This window comes from Mytilus edulis, chromosome 5 (genome assembly GCF_963676685.1).
Source record: "Mytilus edulis chromosome 5, xbMytEdul2.2, whole genome shotgun sequence".
In the NCBI taxonomy this organism is placed as follows: Eukaryota; Metazoa; Mollusca; class Bivalvia; order Mytilida; family Mytilidae; genus Mytilus; species Mytilus edulis.
In genome coordinates, this window is record NC_092348.1 from 51588264 (window position 1) to 51614664 (window position 26401).

Consider the following 26401-nt stretch of genomic DNA (forward strand, 5'->3'; position numbering starts at 1 on the left):
GGGGCATAACAATAGTATGACCTCAGGAATAAAAAAGTTTATATATACTAGATTCATACAATGTTGATCTGAGGTACACGTGCTTATAACCCTGAAACACATTTTAGTTGCTGCTGCGTAATTGCCATTGAGGCAATGACATTTGAGATTTTTGTTTTAAGCCATTTATTTAATCATTGCCTCTGTGGGGACACATTATTAATTATAGGTCAATCTTAAAAAATCATACTGCCCCAGGAATAAAGTGAGGATAAAAAGTTCTGGATCCGCCACTGCATTGTTAAGCACTAAGAAAGTCATTTTGCTAGTACATGGACAAATGTTATTAAATCATTATAATAATTTCTACAGCACTTGTCTTTAGCTTGATCTCGGTCTTGATACACTGAACTATAATATTCTTAGAAGTAGTTGATGACTCAGTTGCTTTTAAATTATACGGATGCTATGATACTAATTGTCATTAAGACAATGTTTTTTCTGTTGTCAGTATGATCCAGTTGAACATGCTGAACGAGTGAAGGTCCTTATATCCACATTGGAATGTGAAACAGTTAGTACTTAGCGAATTAAAAGTTTTCAAATGATTTTTGGCATCAAAACTTTCAGATCGATGTCAGTTTGACAAAAACAATGCACTTTTCTATTTATTTCTATAAGCCGGTATTTACCTTTAATCGTCCTTGGCGTGAGACATAAGCCATATAATTATCGATTATTTTATATTCTATCACCTGTGTATTGTTAAAATAAATCAAACCATTATCACTTGTCAATTATCCGACAATTTTGTCAAATATTAACTTGTTCTCGCATACCGGACTCTTTCGATGCACTCGGGCTTTTACTTATTCAATAATAAACAGTTGTAAATATCGTACATAGTAAAAAATAGTGCGGGAAAATGTTCATTCATGAAATATTCATGAATGAAACGCCGTCTCGCGTAGATTTCTTTGATTTTCTCTTCAGCCAATGGCCGATCCGCAAAGTAGTGTTTGTGATACTTATTTTCAATATGAAGCTAAATTCATCTGAATTGTCGTTGAACATTCATTCCTTATTTTATTCAAGCTGTAATCTTTTCAAAAGAGTAGCAACTCAAAGTATCCAAGAATCAGAAGTCGAACACTAGCACTATAGTACTACATTATCTTGGAGCAGAACATTGGGATAGTCTGTCTCACCGGAAGTTGAGGCCGACGCCTAAGGAAAGTAGCAATAGCAAGCTATAGCAAACTTTCCAAAAATTAACCATGAAAACTAAACATTGACCAATTAACCATGTAAATAAGGTCAAGTTCTGATGACACCTTCCAGACAGACATATACACCTTACAATCATTCCATACAACAAATAACGTTGATATATTGCCTATAGTTTTAAGAATAACAGACCAAATCACAAAAACTTAACACTAAGCCATGAACAATGAAAATAAGGTCAATATAAAATAAAACATGCGAGACTGACATGTACATCATAAAATATTTCCATACACTAAATATAGATGACCTATTGTATATATATGTTACAGTAAATAGGTGAAATTAGAAATTACATGTAATCGCTAACATTTAGACATTACATGTAATTCCTGGTGCGCTTAGTTATAACAAGGCATTCCTAAAACTGCCCAGTTATTACCAGTAATAACTAATTTTTTTAAATGAAGTTTTATAACTATTTTCTAACTGCTGACAAACACATTTATCATTCTATTCTTGTAATACTTTAAGCAAAAATTGCTCATCATCATATCAGTTAAAATACAAACATTATGTACCCTTTCTTAATATATTAACATATATAAAAATACTTATTTGATATTTTTGATAATGTTTTTTTTTCTGTGATAGGTTAAACATATACTGTAAATTTGCTATGTAAAGATCTTTTTAAAAACATGAACTGTGTCAATTAACTGACATAAAGCAATCTTTAGTGGTTAAGCCAGCAACATGTTTTGAAAACTGACAGCCTTACACAAACGATGAAGATCTTAATAAAACAAGAATAACCTAAAAATTGTCATTTGATGTGATCCAGAAATAGTTAAAACCAGATGCTCCACAGGACGCAGCTTTATATGACCGCAGAGGTTGAACCCTGAACAGTTGGGGCAAGTATGGACACAACATTTAAGCTTGATACAATTCTGAATTTGGATTGTGATTAAATAGTTGACACAACATAGGTTTCTGACACAGAATGAATGTGGTCTAAGAACTTAAACTTGAAAGAATGAATGTGGTCTAAGAACTTAAACTTAAAACTTTACAATTTTTAAATTGGACATTTACCTATTAATATAGTCCAATATCCAAAATCTAAATAAATGGTTAGATTCAGCATATTACAGAACCCCAATTTTTTATGAAATCAAATAATGTTCAATTTTAGACCCTTTAGACCTCAATATGGACCAATTTGATAACCGAGCCCATATACTAAAAATCAAAATACATGGTTAGATTCAGCATATTGAAGAAACCCCATATATATTCAATTTTTGTTGAAATCAAACAAAGTTTAATTTTTGACCCTTTGGACTTTAATGTAGACCAATTTGAAAACGGAACAATACTGTGCAATTGAATATTTTTTGCTATTGCGCAATAGTGTGCAATTAGATATTTCTTGCTATTGCGCAATTCTGTGCAATTGAAGATTTCTTGCTATTGCACAATACTGTGCAATTGAAGATTTCTTGCTGTTGCGCAATACTGTGCGTTATAAAATTTCTTGCTTTTGCACAATACTGTGCAATTGAAGATTTCTTGCTATTGCAGAATACTGTGCAATTGAAAATTTCTTGCTATTGCACAATACTTAATATAATAATTTTGGACCCCGATTTAGACCAACTTGAAAACTGGGCCCATAATAAAAAATTTAAGTACATGATTAGATTCAGCATATCAAAGAACCCCAAGAATTCAATTTTTGTTAAAATAAAGCTAAGGTTAAGTTTGGACATTTTGGACCTTAATGTAGACCAATTGGAAAACAGGACCAAAAATTAAGAATCTGAATACACGGTTAGAGCTGGCATATCAATGAACCCCAATAATTCATTTTTTGATGAAATTAAACAAAGTTTTATTTTGGACCCTTTTGGCCCCTAATTTGTTGGGACTAAAACTCCAAAAATCAATCCAAACCTTCCTTTTGTGGTCAGAAACCTTGCGTTAAAATTTCATAGATTTCTATTACTTATACTAAAGTTATTGTGCAAAAACAAAGAAAAATGCTTATTTGGGATCTGTTTTTGGCCCCTTATTCCTAAACTGTTGGGACCAAAACACCCAAAATCAATCCCAACCTTCCTTTTATGGTGACAGACTTTATATTAAAATTTCATAGATTTCTGTTCACTTATACTAAAGTAATTGTGCGAAAACCAAGAAAAATACTTATTTGGGCCTTTTTGGCCCCTAATTCCTAAACTGTTGGGACCAAAACACCCAAAATCAATCCCAACCTTTCCTTTTATAATCATAAACCTTGTGTTAAAATTTCATAGATTTCTATTAACTTTTACTAAAGTTAGAGTGCGAAAACCAAATGTCGTCGCCAACGTGATACCAATATATGACCAAACATTTTCAATTTTTGCGGTCGTATAAAAATGATGAAACAGCTGTTTTTCAGTTTCAACTCACAAACTGTACAAAGAAGCATGCAAATTTAAAGGACCTTTAATTTCATAATCCTCAAGTCAGCCCTACAATCCGTACTCCTTTACTTTCAAATACCTCATGCAAAGTTGGCCTGAGGGATTTGGCTATTCCATTAATTTTTTTGTTCACAGCTCTGCAGCGCTGTTGGTCCTTTCGTAGCTTTCAAATATTCGGCTTTGGGCGTTCCTAATAAAGGTTAATCCAGAATAGCACTTCAGATGCATGAAATTTATAATGTATTGTTTTCTTTTTTCTAAGGTTTCTTGCTTAATGTTCAAAATATCAAAACAAAAATATCAAGTTAATAAATAGCTGTAAAAATTACAATAAAAATCAATGATAACCTGTAATCACTGAATCAGCAATAACATGTAATTACTAAATTGATTAGTAATTTCAGGTATTTACTGAAATGTTTAGTAATTACATGTTATTCCTTATTTCATCTATTTACTTTAACATATATATACAGCTTCTACAGATCCTTGATGATTGAGATATGCAAGTTATTAAGTTTAGATAATACGCGCAATTTGACATTCTTGTCTAAGTACATTACTCCTTTAATATACAGCACTCATTGTCTGATTGTTTAGAATCTTGATCTTCTGTTTTAATGTTATTTGCTATATCCTTTTTTTTAAACTTAAATAGGTCTTTGACTTTCTGTACAAAGCCTTTAACTTTTGTAGATTCCACAACTTTAAACTGTCTTGTTGTTAAATTATGCAATGATCCAAATGCTATTGCTACAACGGTGCATGCCAAACAAATGACATTATAGGGCATACTGAAGTCTGGTGTTGGCAGAGATACCAGTAATGTTTCTGTGTGTATTCTTATGAAAATTCCTGAGGATTTGTCATCAAATCTGAAATAGATAAGTATGTTTATTATTCATGTCCATCGTAAATGAGTGCTTTTTCCATTTTTGTATAAAACAATAAAATGACAGCCAAATCCCCTGTCAAAATGCATCCATAATTAACTGGGTATCAAGACATTTGAACACCAAGACAAATCAGCACCAAAGTCTGAAGACATTTCGAGATCCATTTTGGACATTTCAGATCCGATCATTTTGAGAACAGGACAAATCGGCACCTCATTTGTTTAAATATAAAATAAACCAATAGACAACTTTCGAGTTCGATGCATTTCCGTCAAAAACTCTGGTTTTAGTGAACGTCATTTGTGCGTTTAGGGGCGTCGTCACTTCCGTTCCCACTTTGAGCGAGTGGTTGGAAAATTATATAATTCTATATTGTACGAATTATTCGGCAAATTGAATTCTCAAAATTGACAATCAGCATTGCTGTCATTAGGGAATTGTCAATAAGTACCTACAGAACAACCATTATTTCTTGTTTATCCTGCACAATGACGATCACTAAGACGCTTGATGAACGTAAATAGTGCAGGGATACAGGCGACCCCCTCTATCTGGTAAATGACGTCATAAAGGCGCGTATAATTGACGAGTTTTTTCCAGTGACGGATGAACTCGAAAGTGGTATATTGCTCTGCAGGGCGAAGCTTTATACGACTGCAGAGGTCAAACCCTGAACAGTTGGGGCAAGTATCGACACAACATTTAAGCTTGATACAGCTCTGAATTTGGAATGTGATTAAATAGTTGACACAGCATAGGTTTCTGACACAGAATGAATGTGGTCTAAGTACTTTTAAAAAATTTAAATTTGACATTCACCTATTATGGTCCGATACCCAAAATCTAAATACATAAAATTGAGAAAGGAAATGGGGAATGTGTCAAAGCGACAACAACCTGACCATAGAGCAGACAACAGCCGAAGGCCACCAATGGGTCCTCAATGTAGCGAGAATTCCCGCACCCGTAGGTGTCCTTCAGCTGGTTACATTTAGCATATCAACGAACCCTAAAAATTCAGTTTTTGATGAAATCAAACAAAGTTAATTTCATCTTTAGATATATGTGTAAATGTTTATTAGTCGGCCAGATTTATCTCCCACCTTTCCTATTCTTTGTCATTTTTCAATTGATATGATTTTAGTTGATGTAATTTCATATATTTTATTTTATATTTTCATATTTCATTATAAACTTTAAAATGAAATGTTATATTTTTTGCATTCTATGATTTTGAACAAACAACCTTATTCATCAATTTAATTTTTATTTCATATAGCAAAATTATATAGCAAAATAAGATCAGACTCTGGTCTGTATATTCATTAGTTTGTTAGGCCAGGGTTTTTGCGGATTTTTCACATGAAAAAGTTGGTCGGTCTTGAAAAAAAGAAAAAAAGTATATTTCATCTTACTAACAATATGTTTGGTATGTAATTTTGTCATCATTTCTTTAATTTTTTGCTCGGCTGTTATAAATATGACTTGTAATGCATGCCATCATCATAAAATTTCCAAAAAGGGGGGTTATGTCCACGGACAAAGACGAAATAAAATTGTCATTTCACTAACAAGAAAAAAAGGACAAATTCACGTAGCTTTCTATCAATTTCAGGAAACTTGGTAGAATTGATCTCCAAGCATGAAAACTAATAAATAAAAATTGCAAACACTTCGTATGAAAATAAGCTTTCCCGTGTTGACCATTGGTGTCAAAAATTAAATGGACTCGTCCACTAAAAAGACGAGGTCTCAGGATATCGGATTCGTCAGCATTTTTGTTTTTGATATATGTCCGAATGGAAGATATTTTTTTATTATCTAAAAAAAGTTCCAAATAGTTGGTAAATATCTGTTACTTTAACTTGACAAGTTTGGAGAGGTCCGTTTCATCTACGAGATGATAAATCTTACAGCCATTATTTCTACTTTTTTTAGGGGGGGGTGGGGGTATCTTTTGATAGTCTTCATACAAACAATGAACAAACGAACAGCTAGAACATGTAGAAAGGTTGACAATATTGAAATTGATTGTTGTTTAATGTAATTTCATTTCCTTAGTTAAGGTCCTTAGTTAAGGTCCTTAGTTAAGGTCCTTAGTTAAGGATTCATCATGAAGTCAAGTTGGACCAACGGAAGAGATCTGCGCCTTCTAAATCAAAACATTTGATTAAAGTTTAAAGTTAATTACTAGTAACAAAATTCAACTGAATTCTATCCTTTAACAACTACTACAATATTTTTTTGAAATTTTAACTGTGTACCACTGAACTGCAGGCTAGGGCCATTCTCTATATTTTTGTGACGGTACTCTTAAGATTTTATTTTTTTTTCTCAAGAAAGTGAGGACTGAAAAATCTATTCAGTTTTAAATTTCCATTGACAAAATTCCCAGTTACAAATTCAATTTCCATCACAGGGATACAGGTACTTATAAAAATCAATATGATTGATATAAACTGTGTGAAGCTTGTTTCCAGATACTACATTTTGATATATTTGCAAATTTCATGAACAAATAGGTTTAAACTACAAAATGCAACATTTTTAATTTTTAATTTTTGTAACCATTACAATGATTACGTTGGTACACAAAATTTTGTTTTAATGGAAGACTACTTGTCATATACTAAATGTCAAATTTTAAGTGTTCAGATACATTAACTTTTGTTTTAGTGCATAATTACTGATCAATTGAGGTGCTCCTGTATTGGCGGAAGATTCTCCAAACAAAATTTTACAAAAAGAATGAAAACTGTTGTTTTTTCCCCATATCTCATGTATCCCCATTAATTACCGTGACAGTTGCAAATTGACCTACAAATTAAAGCATTGCATGTTGATGTTTGAATCATCTACAGCAAACATAATTATGTTTAAATTGAACAAATACCAATTCTAAATTAGTACACGAATTCTCAGAATGATTTTAATAATCAATGAAGGTTATCCCTGCTTCTACGTAGTGTGGCATTCCAACAATGACATGACTACAATGTAGGTTGGATATATTTAGAATATCTCGTCATACTGATTTTTCCGGATTGTAAGATACGAAAAAAGTGTAAGCTTGGGGGGGGGGGTTCCACACTATAACCAGATGCTCACAGGGCGCAGCTTTATACAACGGCAGAGGTTGAACCCTGAACAGTTGGGGCAAGTATGGACACAACATTCAAGCTGGATACATGCTAATGAACTTAAAATTAATTTTTTTTGCTTTTGAGCAATTCACTATGCTGTTGAATATTTGAAGAAATTTTCTTTTTAATCATCTCAAGACAATCATCATTTCTTAATACATAATTTCAAATTTTAAAATATAAAATATAAAATGACATACAGTCATCGTTTAAATTAATAGTAACTTCTATATAAAAAAATTACAGCTTATCATCTCAAGACAATCATCATTTCTTAATACATAACTTTTAAGCATTGTAAGGGATGTAATCAAACATACATATAACAGTATTCTTTAAATGGAATTGGGATTACCTTCCTTACACTGAAATCAGGAAACCATCTGTCTTCGGTTGACGCTGACGATGACGCTGCCCGGCCGATGTCATACCAATATATGACCAAAAATTTTAGAGGTTAAAAATTACAATATTTGTATCATAACAGAAATAAACTTCAAACCTCAGGGAATATTTTAACATAATAAGTAGATATCCAAAACAGAATTGGAAAAATGAGAAAATAGGGGTATTCAGAATTTGTTATATGTAGGTTTCTCATATCACACATGACTGTAATTATAAACCTGGATGCAGAGGATATTCCAACAAGCTTTATGGACTTTGTATCAGTAATCAACTTAGGTTAACAAATATGCCAGTGGGAATGCATGGTACTGTAATAACCAATGTACAATAAATATAAATCAACAAACCTTTTGAATATAGAAACATTTGGCTGTCCAGTAATATAATTATTATTCTCTGGTAATACAGTTGTTACAACAGCAGAGTTTATATAGAATCCATGATTGGCATCTGGTGGATATTCTGTCCATTTTAAAAATGTCCTCTCAAACAACACATTAATTTTAGTTACAGAATTTGCACGTAGTCTAAATACAACTTCCAGATGATATGATCTACTTCTGTCTTTACCAGGCATATAATGTATTTTGTCTGTAAAAAAATAAGCAAAACATCTAACCTAATTTGAGGAAATACAAATTTTTACTTTTTTTATTCAATTGTTAGTCGTACTCTTGTACATGTTGTACTGTAAATTCTAAAATTATTGCAAGTTTTTTATTAATGCTAATAACGCAAGAGTTTTAATTATAAGAACTCGTATTCTTATATCAGACACATATATCTGAATGCAGCTTTATTACAACTCGTAATAATTAATCTGTTAATTTTGTCCATTCTGTAAAAATTGCAATAATAAATGCACTCAAATATTCCTGAATTTTCAGTATACTGGTGATATATTATGTCCCAGAGGCAAACTTAAACACAGCTTCCTCTTTATGATATTGAACCTCGTGAAACAATTTCAGAATGATCCATTAACTTCACACTCGTTGAAGTTCTGAAACTACAACCAGATGCTCCGCATGGCACAGCTTTATACCACCGCAGGGTCTAACCCTGAACAGTTGGGGCAAGTATGGACACAACATTTGAGCTTGATACAGCTCTGAATTTGGATTGTGATTAAATAGTTGACAAAACATAGGTTTCTGACACAGAATGAATGTGGTCTAAGAACTTAAACCTAAAAACTTTAAAATCTTTAATTGGACATTTACCTTTTTATGGTCCAATATCCAAAATTTTTAAAAATACGTGGTTAGATTCAGCATATTATAGAACCCCAAGAATTCAATTTTTGATGAAATTAAATAATGTTCAATTTTAGACCCTTAAGACCTCAATGTGGACAAATTTGATAACCGGGCCCACATATTAAAAATCTAACTATATGGTTAGATTCAGCATATAGAAGAACCCCATATATTCAATTTTTGTTGAAATCAAACGAAGTTTAATTTTTGACCCTTTGGACCTTAATGTAGACCAATTTGAAAATGGGACACTACTGTGCAATTGAATATTTCTTGTTATTGCGCAAAACTGTGCAATTTAATATTTCTTGCTATTGCGCAATATTGTGCAATTAATTATTTCTTGGTATTGCACAATACTGTGCAATTGAAGATTTCTTGCTATTGCACAATAATGTGCAATTGAAGATTTCTTGCTATTGCACAATACTGTGCAATTGAAGATTGCACAATACTGTGCAATTGAAGATTTCTTGCTATTGCACAATACTGTGCAATTGAAAATTTCTTGCTATTGCACAATACTTCATACAATAATTTTTGACCCAGATTTGGACCAACTTGAAAACTGGGCCCATAATCAAAAATCTAAGTACATGTTTAGATTCAGCATATCAAAGACCCCAAGAATTCAATTTTTGTTAAAATCAAGCTAAGGTTAATTTTGGACCCTTTAATGTATACCACTTTGAAAACAGGACCAACCAGATGCTCCCAGCAGGCGCAGCTTTATACGACCGCAGAGGTTGAACCCTGAACAGTTGGGACAAGTATGGACACAACATTTAAGCTGGATTCAGCTCTTAATTTGGATTGTGATTAAATAGTTGACACAGCATAGGTTTCTGACACAGAATGAATGTGGTCTAATGAACTTAAAATAATTTTTTTTCCTTTGAGCAATTCACTATGCTGTTGAATATTAATCCTCTCAAAAAAATGTTTGAAGAAATTTTCTTTTTATTTATGAAATCTGAAATGAGAAAAATTTAACCCCCCCATTTTTTTTCACATCCCCCTTTCCCTTTTTCCAAAACTGATCTCAATTCAAATTCCTAATGGAGTTTGCAACAATAACTACTCATTTAAATACATAAAATATTAAAATGTAAAATAAAGTGCTTGTTATCACTGAATGGTAAAGATTGTTTTAATTTATCAGTTGGTAGTAAAAGTGAATATACATTGTATATTGTATAAAACAATGATTGAAGTTGGTTCAACTACTATTCTGGACAAAGAAAGATAATTCCAATTGAAAATTTCTTGCTATTGCACAATATTGTGCAATTAGATATTTCTAGCTATTGCACAATACTGTGCAATTGAAAATATTAGCTATTGCACAATACTGTGCAATTGAAGATTTCTTGCTATTGCGCAATACTGTGCAATTGAAAATCGCTTGATATTGCACAGTACTGTGCAATTGAAGATTTCTTGCTATTGCTGAATACTGTGCAATTGAAAATTTCTTGCTATTGCACAAAACTTAATATAATAATTTTGGATCCTGATTTGAACCAACTTGAAAACTGGGCCCATAATCAAAAATCTAAGTATATGTTTAGATTCAGCATATCAAAAAAGCCCAAGAATTCAATTTTTGTTAAAATCAAACTTAGTTTAATTTTGGACCCTTTGGACTTTAATGTAGACCAATTTGAAAACGGGACCATAAATAAGAATCTACATACACAGTTAGATTTGGCATATCAAAGAACCCAATTATTCAATTTTTGATGAAATCAAAAGAAGTTTAATTTTGGACCCCGATTTGAACCAACTTGAAAACTGGGCCAATAATCAAAAATCTAAGTATATTTTTAGATTCAGCATATCAAAGAACCCCAAGGATTCAATTTTTGTTAAAATCAAACTAAGTTTAATTTTGGACCCTTTGGACCTTAATGTAGACCAATTTGAAAACGGGACCAAAAATTAAGAATCTACATACACAGTTAGATTCGGCATATCAAAGAACCCTAATTATTCAATTTTTGATGAAATCAAACAAAGTTCAATTTTGGACCCTTTGACCCCTTATTCCTAAACTGTTGGGACCAAACCTCACAAAATCAAGCCCAACCTTTCTTTTATGGTCATGAACCTTGTGTTTAAATTTCATAGATTTCTATTTACTAATACTAAAGTTATGGTGCGAAAACCAAAAATAATGCTTATTTGGGCCCCTTTTTTGGCCCCTAATTCCTAAACTGTGGGGACCAAAACTCCTAAAATCAATCCCAACCTTCCTTTTGTGTTCATAAACCTTTTGTTTAAATTTCATTGATTTCTATTTATTTATACTAAAGTTATTGTACGAGAACCAAGAATAATGTTGGGACCAAAACTCCCAAAATCAATCCCAACCTTCCTTTTGTGGTCATAAACCTTGTGTTAAAATTTTATAGATTTCTATTCACTTTTACTAAAGTTAGAGTGCGAAGTATTCGGACGACGACAACGACGCAAGATGATGATGCAAGACGACGATGCAAGACGCCAACGTGATAGCAATATAAGACGAAAAATTAAAATTTTTGCGGTCGTATAAAAATTAAGAATCTGAATACACGGTTAGATTTTGCATATCAAAGAACCCCAAAAATTCATTTTAATTTCGGCCCCTTTTTGCCCCTAATTTGTTGGGACCAAAATCAATCCAAACCTTCCTTTTGTGGTCATAAACCCTAATTCGTTGCTTCCAAAATCAATCCAAACCTTCTTTATGTGGTCATAAACCTTGTGTTAAAATTTCATAGATTTCTATTAACTTATACTAAAGTTATTGTGCAAAAACCAAGAAAAATGCTTATTTGGGCCCTTTTTGGCCCCTAATGTCTAAACTTTTGGGTCCAAAACACCCAAAATCAATCCCAACCTACCTTTTATGGTCATAAACCTTGTGTTTAAATTTCATAGATTTCTATTTACTTTTACTTAAGTTAGAGTGCAAAAACCAAATTTCTTCGGACGACGACAACAACGACGCCAACGTGATACCAATATACGATCCAAAAAATTTTCAATTTTTGCAGTCGTATAAAAACTGCAAAATTTCCTTACTAATTTCGGGGCAGCAACCCAGCAACAGGTTGTCTGATTTGTCTGAAATTTCAGGGCAGATAGATCTCGACTTAACAAACAAATTTACCCCTGTCAGATTTGCTCTAAATGCTTTGGTTTCAGAGTTATAAGCCAAAATCTCCATTTTACCCCTATGTTCTATTTTTAGCCATGGCAGCCATCTTGGTAGGTTGGCAGGGTCACACCACACATTTTTAAAACAAGATACCCCAATGATGAGTGTGGCCAAGTTTGGTTAAATTTGGCACAGTGGTTTCAGAGGAGTAGATTTTTGTAAAAGTTTACAGACGCCTGAGAACTGACGCCAAGTGATAAGAAAAGTTCACATAACCTTTCAGGTCAGGTGAGCTAAAAATCATAGTGATCCATTTCGCTTAAACTAAAGTTTTTGTCCGGAAATCAAATCTTCGGACAATGACGCAGACATTATAGCATTAAATGTACCAAAAAACTATTTTGTTGTTGTATAAAAATTGACCAGGATTAGGAAATGCTGATAATAAAAGAAATAAAATCAAATTTAACAAAGAATCAAAATTGATGTGATTTTTTCATTTGATCATATTATTTTTTTGAGGGGGGGGGGGGGGGTATTTTTAGGCTCATACACATTTGAACTTGTTTCAATTGTTTTTACTGTGATGTTGCAGAAACATGCATATCCTACTTACATGAATATTTGCATATCAGGATCCACCTAAATATCAAGTTTAATATAGATATGAAGAACCCTCTTTGATGAACTTTGGTATATAGAAGGTTGGCAGGGTCAATATGTTCTCAATTCAATGGAGAACTACTCTTAAACAAAAGTGTGCAAGGTTTTATTTAAAGCTGACTTTTCTATCAGCAGCATTTCAGTATGTTACCTTCTCTATAATTTTCAATGTATGTTAATTCTTTTAGGCTTATGAATGTCTACAGCATATCTTAAATTTGTCTGGTTTACACTTACATGGCTTTACCATAGTTTTATTGTTCTGTATTTGTAATGAATTGAAGAAGATCTTAATAAACCAAGGTATTGTTTCCATATAGATTACTGTCATATTAACTGGCAAGTTGTTATAAATCTGACAGGTTATTCCTCCTCTCTGTAGTCCAAAACCTGAAATGAATAGGAATTGTAACTATACAGTAACATACAACCATTCCATGTTATCCATATGCACATATTGTAATGCAAATTTAAGCATACCCCAACTCCTAATTGAAAGTATTAGAAAACCGGGAGTTGATATCTATCAGAAAAGATAAGCATTTATTCATTATATTTCATCATTGTCAATCTACAGACCAGTTGTGTAGTCATTATATTCAGTAGCTAGTACCTGAGAATTGACAAAAATATTTATTGAACAAACTGATGGAATAACTGACAGACAAGTTGATTGATTCTAATATGACATGCTTCTTTCACTTTGTAAACAACACCTTGATAAAATTCTTGATATATTTATTCTCAGCACTCAGAAGTGTCCATAATAATGACTGTTATGATATACCTCCCCTATAAATCAACATATATTGTAACCTATGTGCAACCTCTATGCCAATTATGCAGGGTTAAAAATTTCAATTAAAAAAAAAATATAGGGCCTTTATTCTTATTCTGTTGCATACCAAAACGAACAAGCATTCTGTGAGTATTCATTGTAATGGAAAGAAATTCTAACTTGATCTATAATTTGTCATTGTGTAAACTACATAAAATAACAAACAAACCTACCACTAAATTCTTCAAACAATTAACTAAAGAAAAGGGAAGAAATCCAAAATATTATTCATCTTAATACAATGCCTTTTATTCAAACAATTAACTAAATAAAAGGAAAGACATCCAAAATATTATGTATCTTAATACAATGTCTTTTATTCAAACAATTAACTAAATAAAAGGAAAGACATCCAAAATATTATTTATTTTAATACAATGTCTTTTATTCAAACAATTAACTAAATAAAAGGAAAGACATCCAAAATATTATTTATCTTAATACAATGTCTTTTATTCAAACAATTAACTAAATAAAAGGAAAGATATCCAAAATATTATTCATCTTAATACAATGTCTTTTATTCAAACAATTAATTAAATAAAAGGAAAGAAATCCAAAATATTATTTATCTTAATACAATGTCTTTTATTCAAACAATTAACTAAATAAAAGGAAAGACATCCAAAATATTATTTATCTTAATACAATGTCTTTTATTCAAACAATTAACTAAATAAAAGGAAAGACATCCAAAATATTATTTATCTTAATACAATGTCTTTTATTCAATTAATTAACTTAATAAAGGGAAAGACATCCAAAATATTATTTATCTGAATACAATGTCTTTTATTCAAACAATTAACTAAAGAAAAGGAAAGAAATCCAAAATATTATTTATCTTAATACAATGTCTTTTAAAAAATGAGTCATTTTCCTTTGAGCAGAAATTAGGTTATTAATGAGTATTTCATCAAAAAATTAATTCTTGGGAAAGGGCTTTAAGTCTACAAGGAGAAAAGCTAAATCATGAAAAGCGAACTTGACCTGTAAATTGTCATGATAAAACAATACACCAAAAATAAAAACAATATCTTCAAGCAATCCCAACCTTCCTTTAGTAGAATTGAACCTTCTTGTAAACATTTATAGAGATCCATACACTTAAACACAAGTTATTGTCTGTAAAGTAGTAAAATGCTTCTTTTTTGCCCCTTATTCCTACATATTTGGGAACCAGATGCCCCGCAGGGCGCAGCTTTATATGACCGCAGAGGTCGAACCCTGTGGGGCGAGTATGGACACAACAATTAAGCTTGATACAGCTCTGAATTTGGATTGTGATTAAATAGTTGACACAACATAGGTTTCTGACACAGAATAAATGTGGTCTAAGAACTTGAACTTAAAAACTTAAAAATTTTAAATTAGACATTTAACTATTATGGTCCAATATCTAAAACCTAAATACATGGTTAGATTCAACATATCATAGAACCTCAAGAACTCAATTTTTGATGAAATCAAATAATGTTCAATTTTAGACCCTTTAGACCTCAATGTGAACCAATTTGATAACCGGGCCCAAATATTAACAAGAGGCTGTCACAACGACAGCAAACCGGATTTATTAATATTTATTTGTGTCCAGGCAATATCACAAGAACCATTACTGATGAATGGTGAAAGTGAAAATCGTCAATATCAAATTTGACCTCCATTTTGTCATCAGTATCAACATCTTAAAATTTGAAAAGCTTAGATTGAATGGTTCATGAGTAAATGCAACAACGTGCATTTCACAATCTTTCAAGAACCATAACTCCTGGACGGTAAAAGTCAAAATCGTCATTATTGAACTTGACCTCTAATTTGCCATCAGTAACAACATATAAAAATTTCAAAAGCTTTGGTTGTATGATTCATGAGAAAATGCATGGACACGACTGGAAACACCATTTTTCAATCTTTCAAGAACCATAACTCCTGAACGGTAAAAGTCAAAATCGTCATTATTGAACTTGATCTCTATTTTGTCATCAGTAACAACAAATTAAAATTTGGGAAGCTTTGGTAAAACAGTTCATGCGTAAATGCACGGACACGACTGGAAACACCATTTTTCAATCTTTCAAGAACCATAACTCCTAAACGGTAAAAGTCAAAATCGTCATTATTGAACTTGACCTCCATTTTTTCATTAGTAACAACATATTAAAATTTGAGAAGCTTAGGTAAAACAGTTCATGCGTAAATGCACAGACACGACTGGAAACTCCATTTTTCAATCTTTCAAGAACCATAACTCCTGAACGGTAAAAGTCAAAATCGCCATTATTGAACTTGACCTCCATTTTGTCATCAGTAACAACATTATAAAAATTTGGGAAGCTTAGGTAGAACAGTTCATGCGTAAATGCCCGGACACGACTGGAAACTCCATTTTTCAATCTTTCAAGAACCATAACTCCTGAACGGTAAAAGTCAAAATCACCATTATTGAACTTGACCTTCATTTAGTTGTCAGTAACAACATATTAAAATTTTAAAAGCTTTGGTTGAACCGTTCATGAGTTAATGCACGGACAACATTTGATTGCTGCCCGCCCGACCGCCAGCCCGCCCGCCCGCCCGCCGTGCATCCCCAAATCAATAACCGACATTTTTGTCACAAAAATCTGGTTAAAAATCTAAATACATGGTTAGATTCAGCATATTGAAAGACCCCATATATTCAATTTTTGTTAAAATCAAACAAAGTTTAATTTTGGACCCCGATTTGGACCAACTTGAAAACTGGGCCCATAATCAATTAACAGCTGCGCCATGAGCGCATGATATTCCCGACGTCTTGTGTGGAAGTTTCATGCAATAATCATAAATAGTTTCTGAGAAAGTTTTAAGCAATTACCATTTATTGCTTTTGAGACACAGCGAGACATGTGAACCCCCCCCCAACCCCCCAACCCACCCTTTTTTTATTTTTACAAATATCACTAAAATAAAATTTTGAATCAATCCAAAAAGTATACAGATCTCTAGATTAATAGAACAAAAAAGTGTGTACAGTTTCAAGCAATAATCATAAATTGTTTTTGAGATACGGCGCGACATGTAAAAAAAAACCCTCCTCTTTTTTACAAAATACTCAATAACTCAAAATTTGAATTTTGAGTCATCACCAAAAAGTATACAGATCTTAAGATTTATATAACAAAGAAGTGTGTAAAGTTTTAAGCAATAATCATACATCATTTTTGAGATACGGCACGACATGAAAAAACACCCTCCCCCTTTTTTACAAAATACTCAATAACTCAAAAATGAAATTTTGAATCATCACCAAAAAATATACAGATCTTTAGATTAATATAACAAAGAAGTGTGTAAAGTTTTAAGCAATAATCATAAATCATTTTTGAGATACGGCGTGACATATAAAAAACCCTCCCCCTTTTTTACAAAATACTCAATAACTCAAAAATGAAATTTCAAATCATCACCAAAAAGTATTCAGATATTGAGATTAATATAACTAAGAAGTGTGTAAAGTTTTAAGCAATAATCAAGAATTGTTTTTGAGATACGGTGCGACACACCCCTGTTTTAGTTATAAAGTGCGTAACTGAAAAAGTTTAAATCTTATACAGATCATTTGACCATCATAAAAAACAACTATAATAAGTTTCATGAAATTTAGATAAGTTGTTCTCAAGTTACAGTGCGACATGTTTATGCCGGACAGACAGACGGACGGACGGACACCGGACATTTGTATACCATAATACCTCCCGTCAAAATTTTGACGGGCGTATAAAAATCTAAGTACATGTTTAGATTAAGCATATCAAAGAACCCCAAGAATTCAATTTTTGTTAAAATCAAACTAAGTTTAATTTTGGACCCTTTGGACCTTAATGTAGACCAATTTGAAAACAGGACCAACAAGAATGTGTCCAAAGTACACAGATGCCCAACTTGCACTATCCTTTTCCATGTTCCATGGACTGTAAAAATTGGGTAATAATCTAATTTGGCATTAAAATTAGAAAAATTATACTATAGGGAACATATGTACTAAGTTAATTGGACTTCAATTTAATCAAAAACTACCTTGACCAAAGACTTTAACCTGAAACTCCCACTTTCATTTTTTATGTTTAGTGAACCGTGAAATTGGGGTCAAAAGTGTAATTTGGCTTTAAAATTAGAAAGATCATATCATAAGCAACAAGTCTACTAAGTTTCAAGTTGATTGGACTTCAGCTTCATCAAAAACTACCTTGACCAAAAACTTTAACCTGAACGGACGAATGGACGCACGGACGCACAGACAGACGGAGGCACAGACCAGAAAACATAATGCCCCTCTACTATCGTAGGTGGGGCATAAAAATTAAGAATCTAAATACACAGTTAGATTTGGCATATCAAAGAACACAAATAATTCCTTTTTTGATGAAATCAAACAAAGTTTAATGTTGGATCCTTTTGGCCCCTAATTCCTAAACTGTTTGGACCAAAACTCCCAAAATCAATCCCAACCTTCAATTTGTGGTCATAAACCTTGTTAATATTTTATAGATTTCTATTTACTTATACTAAAGTTATTGTGCAAAAACCAAGAAAAATGCTTATTTAGGACCTTTTGTTGGCCCTTATTCCTAAACTGTTGGGACCAAAACTCCCAAAATCAATCCCAACCTTCCTTTTGTGGTCATTAACCTTATGTTAAAATTTCATAGATTTCTGTTTACTTAAACTAAAAATATTGTGCGAAAAACCAAATGTCTTCGGACAACGACGTCGACGCCAAGTCATACCATTATACGACCAAAATTTTTTTTTTATTTTTTCGGTCGTACAATAATTTTCAAGATAATAACCAAAAGCTGTCTTGAAATTACCAATTCAGGGGCAGCAACCCAACAACAGGTTGCTTAAATGGTTTGAAAATTTCAGAGCAGATAGATCTTGACCTAATGAACAATCATATCCTGTGAGATTTTCTCTTATTGATTGGGTTTCTATTTCTAGCCATGTCGACCATCTTGGTTCAAGGGCGTGGTTATCGGACACAATTTTAAAACAAGATACCCTAATGATGATTGTGGACAAGTTTGGTTTAATTTGTCATAGTGGTTTCAGAGAAGATTTTTGTAAACGATTACAAAAAATTATGAAAAGTTGTTAAAAAATTTACTATAAAGGGCAATTACTCCTAAAAGGGTCAACTGACCATTTTGGTCATGTTTGACATATTTGTAGATCTTACTTTGCTGATTATTATTGCTGTTTACATGTTTACAGTTTACCTCCATCTCTAACTAATAATGGAAGACACCTCAAAAGGGGATCTCTAATTACAGGGTCAATTACAGGAATTGGTAAACACTATTTGACCCAGGTATCTTCACTGACAAGTTGCATATCTGGTAGCATGTACTGATGAATTTAACCAAGGTATTTTCACTTACAGGTACCAGTTTAGTTTAAATTCAAATGTGACACCTAACTACTTTCATCATGACATCATTACATGAAATATTCATAGCATCCAAGAGGTCGACAGTGTATAACCAGGGTTACAAATCTTTTAGCATGAACTGTTGAATTTAACCCAGGTATTTTCACTGACCAGTTTCATATCTTGTAGCATGTACTGATGAATTTAACCAAGGCATTTTCACTGAACAGTTACATATCTTGTAGCATGTAATGATGAATTCAACTCAAGTATTTTCCCTTACCAGTTACATATCTAGTAGCATGTACTGATGCGTCTGTTTTAACATTACGGTTGATAACTTCATTGTAGCTGCCTTGAAGATTAAATGAATGGTAGTTCCTAGGAAGCTGTATAGAAACATCATATACAGCATATATCCTTTCATCTCCAGCAAGTTCCATTTTCACTATTTTATCAGCATCAGGCTTCAATGTGAGATTGATTTCCTGAAATTAAAGATTATAATAAATGACAATGCGATGAAAAACCCGACCAAAAGACAAAAAAAGTCTATAAAACAGACATCTCAGAAAACTAAAGAATTAACAACTAGAGGCTCTCAAGAGCCTGTGTCGCTCACCTTGGTCTATGTGAATATTAAACAATGGACACAGATAAATTCATGACAAAATTGTGTTTTGGTGATTGTGATGTGTTTGTAGATCTTTCTTTACTGAACATTCTTGTTGCTACAATTATCTCTATCTATAATGAACTTGGCCCAGTAATTAAAGTGGAAAATATTTTCTAAAAATTTACAAAAAATTTTGAAAATTGTTAGAAATAAACTATAAAGGGCAATAACTCCTTAACTTGACAATTTTGGTCATGATAGCTTATTTGTAGATCTTATTTTGCTAAAATATGGCAGATATATCTTTGACCTGATAAACAAATTTATCTCACGTCAGATTTGCTCTAAATGTTTTTGTTTCAGAGATATAAGCCAAAATCTACATTTCAACCCTATGTTGTATTTTTAGCCATGGCGGCCATCATGGCTGGTTGGCTGGGTCACGCCACACAATTTTTAAACTAGATACCTCAATGATGACTTTGGCCAAGTTTGGTTAAATTTGGCCCAGCAGTTTCAGAGGAGAAGAATTTTGTAAAGGAATACTAAAATTTTTGAAAAATGGTTTTAAACAAGAGGCTGTCACAACGACAGCAAACCGGATTTATTAACATTTATTTGTGTCCTGGCAATATCACAAGAACCATTACTGATGATTGGTGAAAGTGAAAATCGTCAATATCAAATTTGACCTCCATTTTGTCATAAGTATCAACATATTAAAATTTGAAAAGCTAAGATTGAATGGTTCGTGAGTAAATGCAACAATGTGAATGGAAACACCATTTTAGGATCTTTCAAGAACCATAACTCCTGAATGGTAAAAGTCAAAATCGTCATTATTGAACTTGACCTCCATTTTGTCATCAGTAACAACATATTAAAATTTGGGAAGCTTTTATTGAACAGTTCATGAGTAAATGCACGGACACGACAGGAAACACCATTTTTCAATCTTTCAAGAACCATAACTCCCCAATGGTAAAAGTCAAAATCGTCATTCTTGAACTTGACCTCAATTTTTTTATCAGTAACAACATATGATAATTTGGGAAGCTTTGGTTGAACAGTTCATGTGTAAATGCATGGACACGACTGGAAACACCATTTTTCAATCTTTCAAGAACCATTACTCCTGAACGGTAAAAGTCAAAATCGTCATTCTTGAACTTGACCTTCATTTTGTAGTCAGTAACAACATATTAAAATTTTAAAAGCTTTGGATGAATGGTTCATTATTGAAATTTTAAAAGCTTTGGATGTATGGTTCATGAGTAAATGCACGGACAACATTTGGTTGCTGCCCGCCCGACCGACCGCCCGCCGTATATCCCCAAATCAATAACCGACATTTTTGTCACAAAAATCCGATTAAAAATGACAGAGTTCAACTATCTTCCAAAAAATTGTACATACGTTATGGAGTAACTGTTTCACAGATGATATTGAATATGTTCCTTATATCTTAACTACAATCCCCTTCGCTTTTCATGAATGTCTACTATTGAATTGGACAATTTACGGATTTGTAATAACATGAGCAACACCATGGACGTAGGACAATAGGACATAGGGTTGACAACAGAAACCAAAGTTTTTGACCTTGACCTTTGTACAGGGAAGTTGTAAATACATAATGACACATCTTGAAATTGGCTTCACCGGTAATCTGTACCGGTGTAAAAGGGAAAGGGTTAATTGGCTTAACCCTTTCCCTTTCAGGCATTTCTGACTTTTACCTATCGAAAAGACACTATCAAAGTTTAAATCAATACTGTATTCGCATCAATGGTCATACACATGCCATGTTGGGCTCAATTGAAAGATAATCGGTAAAATATTTCAAAAAATTAAGTTTGAAGATAATTCGTCATTTTTTGGTCACGTGGTATATTTCCAAAAGTCACGAGACTGTTGGAGAACTAGAGGCTCTTTATGTGTCGCTCACCTTGGTCTATGTGAATATTAAACAAAGGAAGCAGATGGATTCATGACAAAATTGTGTTTTGGAGATGGTGATGTGTTTGTACCTCTTACTTTACTGAACATTCTTGCTGCTTACAGTTATTTCTATCTATAATGAACTTGGCCCCGTAGTTTCAGTGGAAAATGTTAGTAAATATTTACAAATTTTATGAAAATTGTTAAAAATTGACTATAAAGGACAATAACTACTTAGGGGGTCAATTGACCATTTCAGTCATTTGACTTATTTGTAAATCTTACTTTGCTGTACATTATTGCTGTTCAAAGTTTATCTCTATCTATAATAATATTCAAAAGATAATAACCCAAAACAGTAAAATTTCATTAAAATTACCAATTTAGGGGCAGCAACCCAACAACTGGTTGTCCGATTCATCTGACAATTACAGGGCAGATAGATCTTGACCTGATAAACAATTTTTCCCTATCTCAGATTTGCTCCAAATGCTTTGGTTTTTGAGTTATAAGCCAAAAACTGTATTTCATCCCTATGTTCTATTTTTAGCCATGGCGGCCATCTTGGTTTGATGGCCGGGTCACCGGACACATTTTTAAAACTAAATACCCCAAGGATGATTGTGGCCAAGTTTGGAATATTTGGCCCAGTAGTTTAAGAGGAGAAGATTTTTGTAAAAGATTTCTAAGATTTACGAAAAATGGTTAAAAATTGACTATAAAGGGCAATAACTCCTAAAGGGGTCAACTGACCATTTCGGTCATGTTGACTTATTTTTAGGTCTTACTTTGCTTTAAATTATTGCTGTTTACAGTTTATCTCTATCTATAATAATATTCAAGATAATAACCAAACAGATGCTCCGCAGGGCGTAGCTTTATACGACCGCAGAGGTTGAACCCTGAACGGTTGGGGCAAGTATGGGACACAACATTCAAGCTGGATTCAGCTCTAAATTTGGATTGTGATTAAATAGTTGACACAGCATAGGTTTCTGACACAGAATGAATGTGTTCTAATGAACTTAAAATTTTTGTTTTCTCTTAGAGCAATTCACTATGCTGTTGAATATTAATCCTCTCAAAAAAATGTTTGAAGAAATTTTCTTTTTTATTTATGAAATTTCAAATGAGAAAAATTGAACCCAATTTTTTTAATCACATCCCCCTTTCCCTTATTCCAAAACTAATCTCAATTAAAATTTCTAATGGAGTTTGCAACAATAACTAACAATAACCTAAACTGTTGAAACCAAAACTCCCAAAATCAATCCCAACCGTTCCTTTGTGGTCATCAACCTTGTGTTAAAATTTCATAGATTTCCATTCACTTTTACTAAAGTTAGAGTGCGAAAACTAAAAGTATTCGGACGACGACGACGACGACGCCAACGTGATAGCAATATACGACGAAATTTTTTTCAAATTTTGCGGTCGTATAAAAACAGTAAAATTTCCTTAAAATTACCAATTTAGGGGCAGCAACCCCAACAACGGGCTGTCGGATTCATCTGAAAATTTTAGGGCAGAAAGATCTTGACCTGATAAACATTTTTACCCAGCCAGATTTGCTCTAAATGCTTTAGTTTTTGAGTTATAAGCCAAAAACTGCATTTTATCCCTATGTTCTATTTTTAGCCATGGCGGCCATCTTGGTTGGTTGGCCGGGGCACCGGACACATTTTTTAAACTAGATACCCCAATGATGATTGTGGCCAGGTGAGCTAAAAGGTAAAAAATTGTGAAATCCTTGGGCAAAAAGTCGTGCAGAGACATATTGTTGCGCTAATAGGGTCAAGTTTTGGTGGAAACACAATGCCTCAAGTCTGTTGAAGACAAATAAGTTATCATATTGGTATAAAAAGACGGCATAACGTGCTATAGACCTTGAAATATAGATGTCTGTACGTAACATTCAAAATAATTGATCTTAGACACTCTTTTTTTCTTATTACAAACTTGAATCAATTTAATATTTAATTAATCAGCAACTTAAATTTAGTTTTTTTACAAGGGAAAATTCATTGAATTACTAATGCTAGCTTGATCAGGTACACCCTAGATCGAGCCCAATGGAGCAAATGGGGGAAAAGGAAGGGGATGGGGCATTTAGCACACATATTCTTTTAAAAACATTTCTTAGGTTTTCTTTTTGAAATTGAAAGTAAAGTTAAGTTAAGTTACATTTAATATAGGAAATGATTTTTCCAATCCCGGCAATGAGATTCAAACACTCAATCTTAGCTCCTTGGGATAATTCAGCTTACCCCTGCCACTGGCATTGTAAAGAATTTATCGAAATTTAAGTACTTAACTCTACTACTACTGAAGAAATTTAAAAAAAAATAATATCAAGATCCTCACCCACTTTGCTTTCTCTTAGAAATTATGTGGTCAGATGTTAAATTTTTTTGCCAAATGCATAATTTTAATGCAAATCTAGGAGGAATCCATTCTTCAAAATGCCATTTTTTCAGTGAAATATACATGTTCCTTTATTCAAACAAAAGTGTTTTTGACTTTATCATACCGCAACACTTACGAAACCATGTTTTGTTACATCTATTTCAACTTTTCAAAAAAAATTCAGAATATTTTAGTAGTTTTTGTCTCTTTTCCCATAATATCTTTAAGAAATGACATCGGATATTTAGCGCATTTCAAGTTTGCGATTGAGCTGCTACACTAAACATTACATTTTCAACTAGTGTACGAGTTAGAACTATTAGTTTAATACTATTCTTCAAAAACTCACTGCACAGTTATTGAATAAAGTCACAAATCCTCTTAAAAGAGCACTTTTCTTTGCACTACTTGTTCTATGTGCATATTAAACAAAAGACACAGATGGATTAATGACAAAATTGTGTTTTGATGATGGTGATGTGTTTGAAGATTTTACTTTACTGAACAATCTTGCTTCTTACAATTATCTCTATCTGTAATGAACTCGGCCCATTAGTTAGAGAGGAAAATATTTTTTTTTAATTTACAACCAGTTGCTTCGCAGGGCGCAGCATTATACGACCGCAGAGGTTGAACCCTGAACGGTTGGGGCAAGTATGGACACAACATTCAAGCTGGATTCAGCTCTAAATTTGGATTGTGATTAAATAGTTGACACAGCATAGGTTTCTGACACAGAATGAATGTGGTCTAATGAACTGTTTGAAGAAATTTTCTTTTTTATTTATGAAATTTCAAATGAGAAAAATTGAACCCAATTTTTTAAATCACATCCCCCTTTCCCTTATTCCAAAACTAATCTCAATTAAAATTTCTAATGGAGTTTGCAACAATAACTACTCATTTAAATACATCATAAAATATTAAGATGTAAAAAAACTGCTTGTTATCACTGAATGGTAAAGATTATTTTAATTTATCAGTTGGTAGTAAAAAGTGAATATACATTGTATATTGTATATAACAAAGATTTAAGTTGATTCTGGACAAAGAAAGATAACTCCATTTAAAATAAAATCTTGCTATTGCACAATATTTTGCAATTAGATATTTCTTGCTTACTATTCTGGACAAAGAAAGATAACTCTAATTAAAAAAAAATTTGCTATTTCAAAATATTGTGCAATTAGATATTTCTTGCCATTGCGCAATACTGTGCAATTCACGCCAATTGAAAAGACTTCTATTGCACAATACTTAATATAATAATTTTAACTTGAAAACTGGGCCCATAATAAAAAATCTAAGTACATTTTTGGATTCAGCATATCAAAGAACCCCAAGATTTCTATTTTTGTTAAAATCAGACTAAGTTTAATTTTGGACCCTTTGGACTTTAGTGTAGACCAATTTGAAAACAGGACCAAAAATGAAGAATCTACATACACAGTTAGATTTGGTATATCAAAGAACCCCATTTATTCAATTTTTGATGAAATCAAACAAAGTTTAATTTTGGACCCCGATTTGGACCAACTTGAAAACTGGGCCAATAATCAAGAATCTAAGTACATTTTTAGATTCAGCATATCAAAGAACCTAACTGATTAATTTTTTGTCAAAATCAAACTAAGTTTAATTTTGGACCCTTTGGACCTTAATGTAGACCAATTTGAAAACGGGACCAAAAGTTAAGAATCTACATACACAGTCATGACAGTTAGATTCGGCATATCAAAGAACCCCAATTATTCAATTTTGATGAAATCAAACAAAGTTTAATTTTGGACCCTTTGGGCCCCTTATTATGTTGGGACCAAAACTCCCCAAATCAATACCAACCTTCCTTTTATGGTCATAAACCTTGTGTTTAAATTTCATAGATTTCTATTTACTTATACTAACGTTATGGTGCGAAAACCAAAAAAAATGCTTATTTGGGTCCCTTTTTGGCCCCTAATTCCTAAACTGTTGGGACCTAAACTCCCAAAATCAA

At 32.4% G+C, this 26401-nt stretch overlaps 1 protein-coding gene across 1 annotated transcript in view; it reads right to left on the minus strand.

Annotated features, from left to right (window-relative positions):
* Positions 1 to 1369: 1369 nt before the first annotated feature.
* The window catches only part of LOC139525463 (GPI transamidase component PIG-T-like), a 128266-nt gene continuing 103234 nt past the window's right edge, over positions 1370 to 26401 (minus strand). The window contains exons 7-10 of the mRNA XM_071320815.1: positions 19726 to 19930; positions 13432 to 13584; positions 8475 to 8718; positions 1370 to 4555 (exon numbers count right to left, since the gene is read on the minus strand). Coding sequence (XP_071176916.1) covers positions 4240 to 4555; positions 8475 to 8718; positions 13432 to 13584; positions 19726 to 19930 — 918 coding nt within the window. The 3' untranslated portion in view covers positions 1370 to 4239. The remainder of the gene's footprint in view (positions 4556 to 8474; positions 8719 to 13431; positions 13585 to 19725; positions 19931 to 26401) is intronic.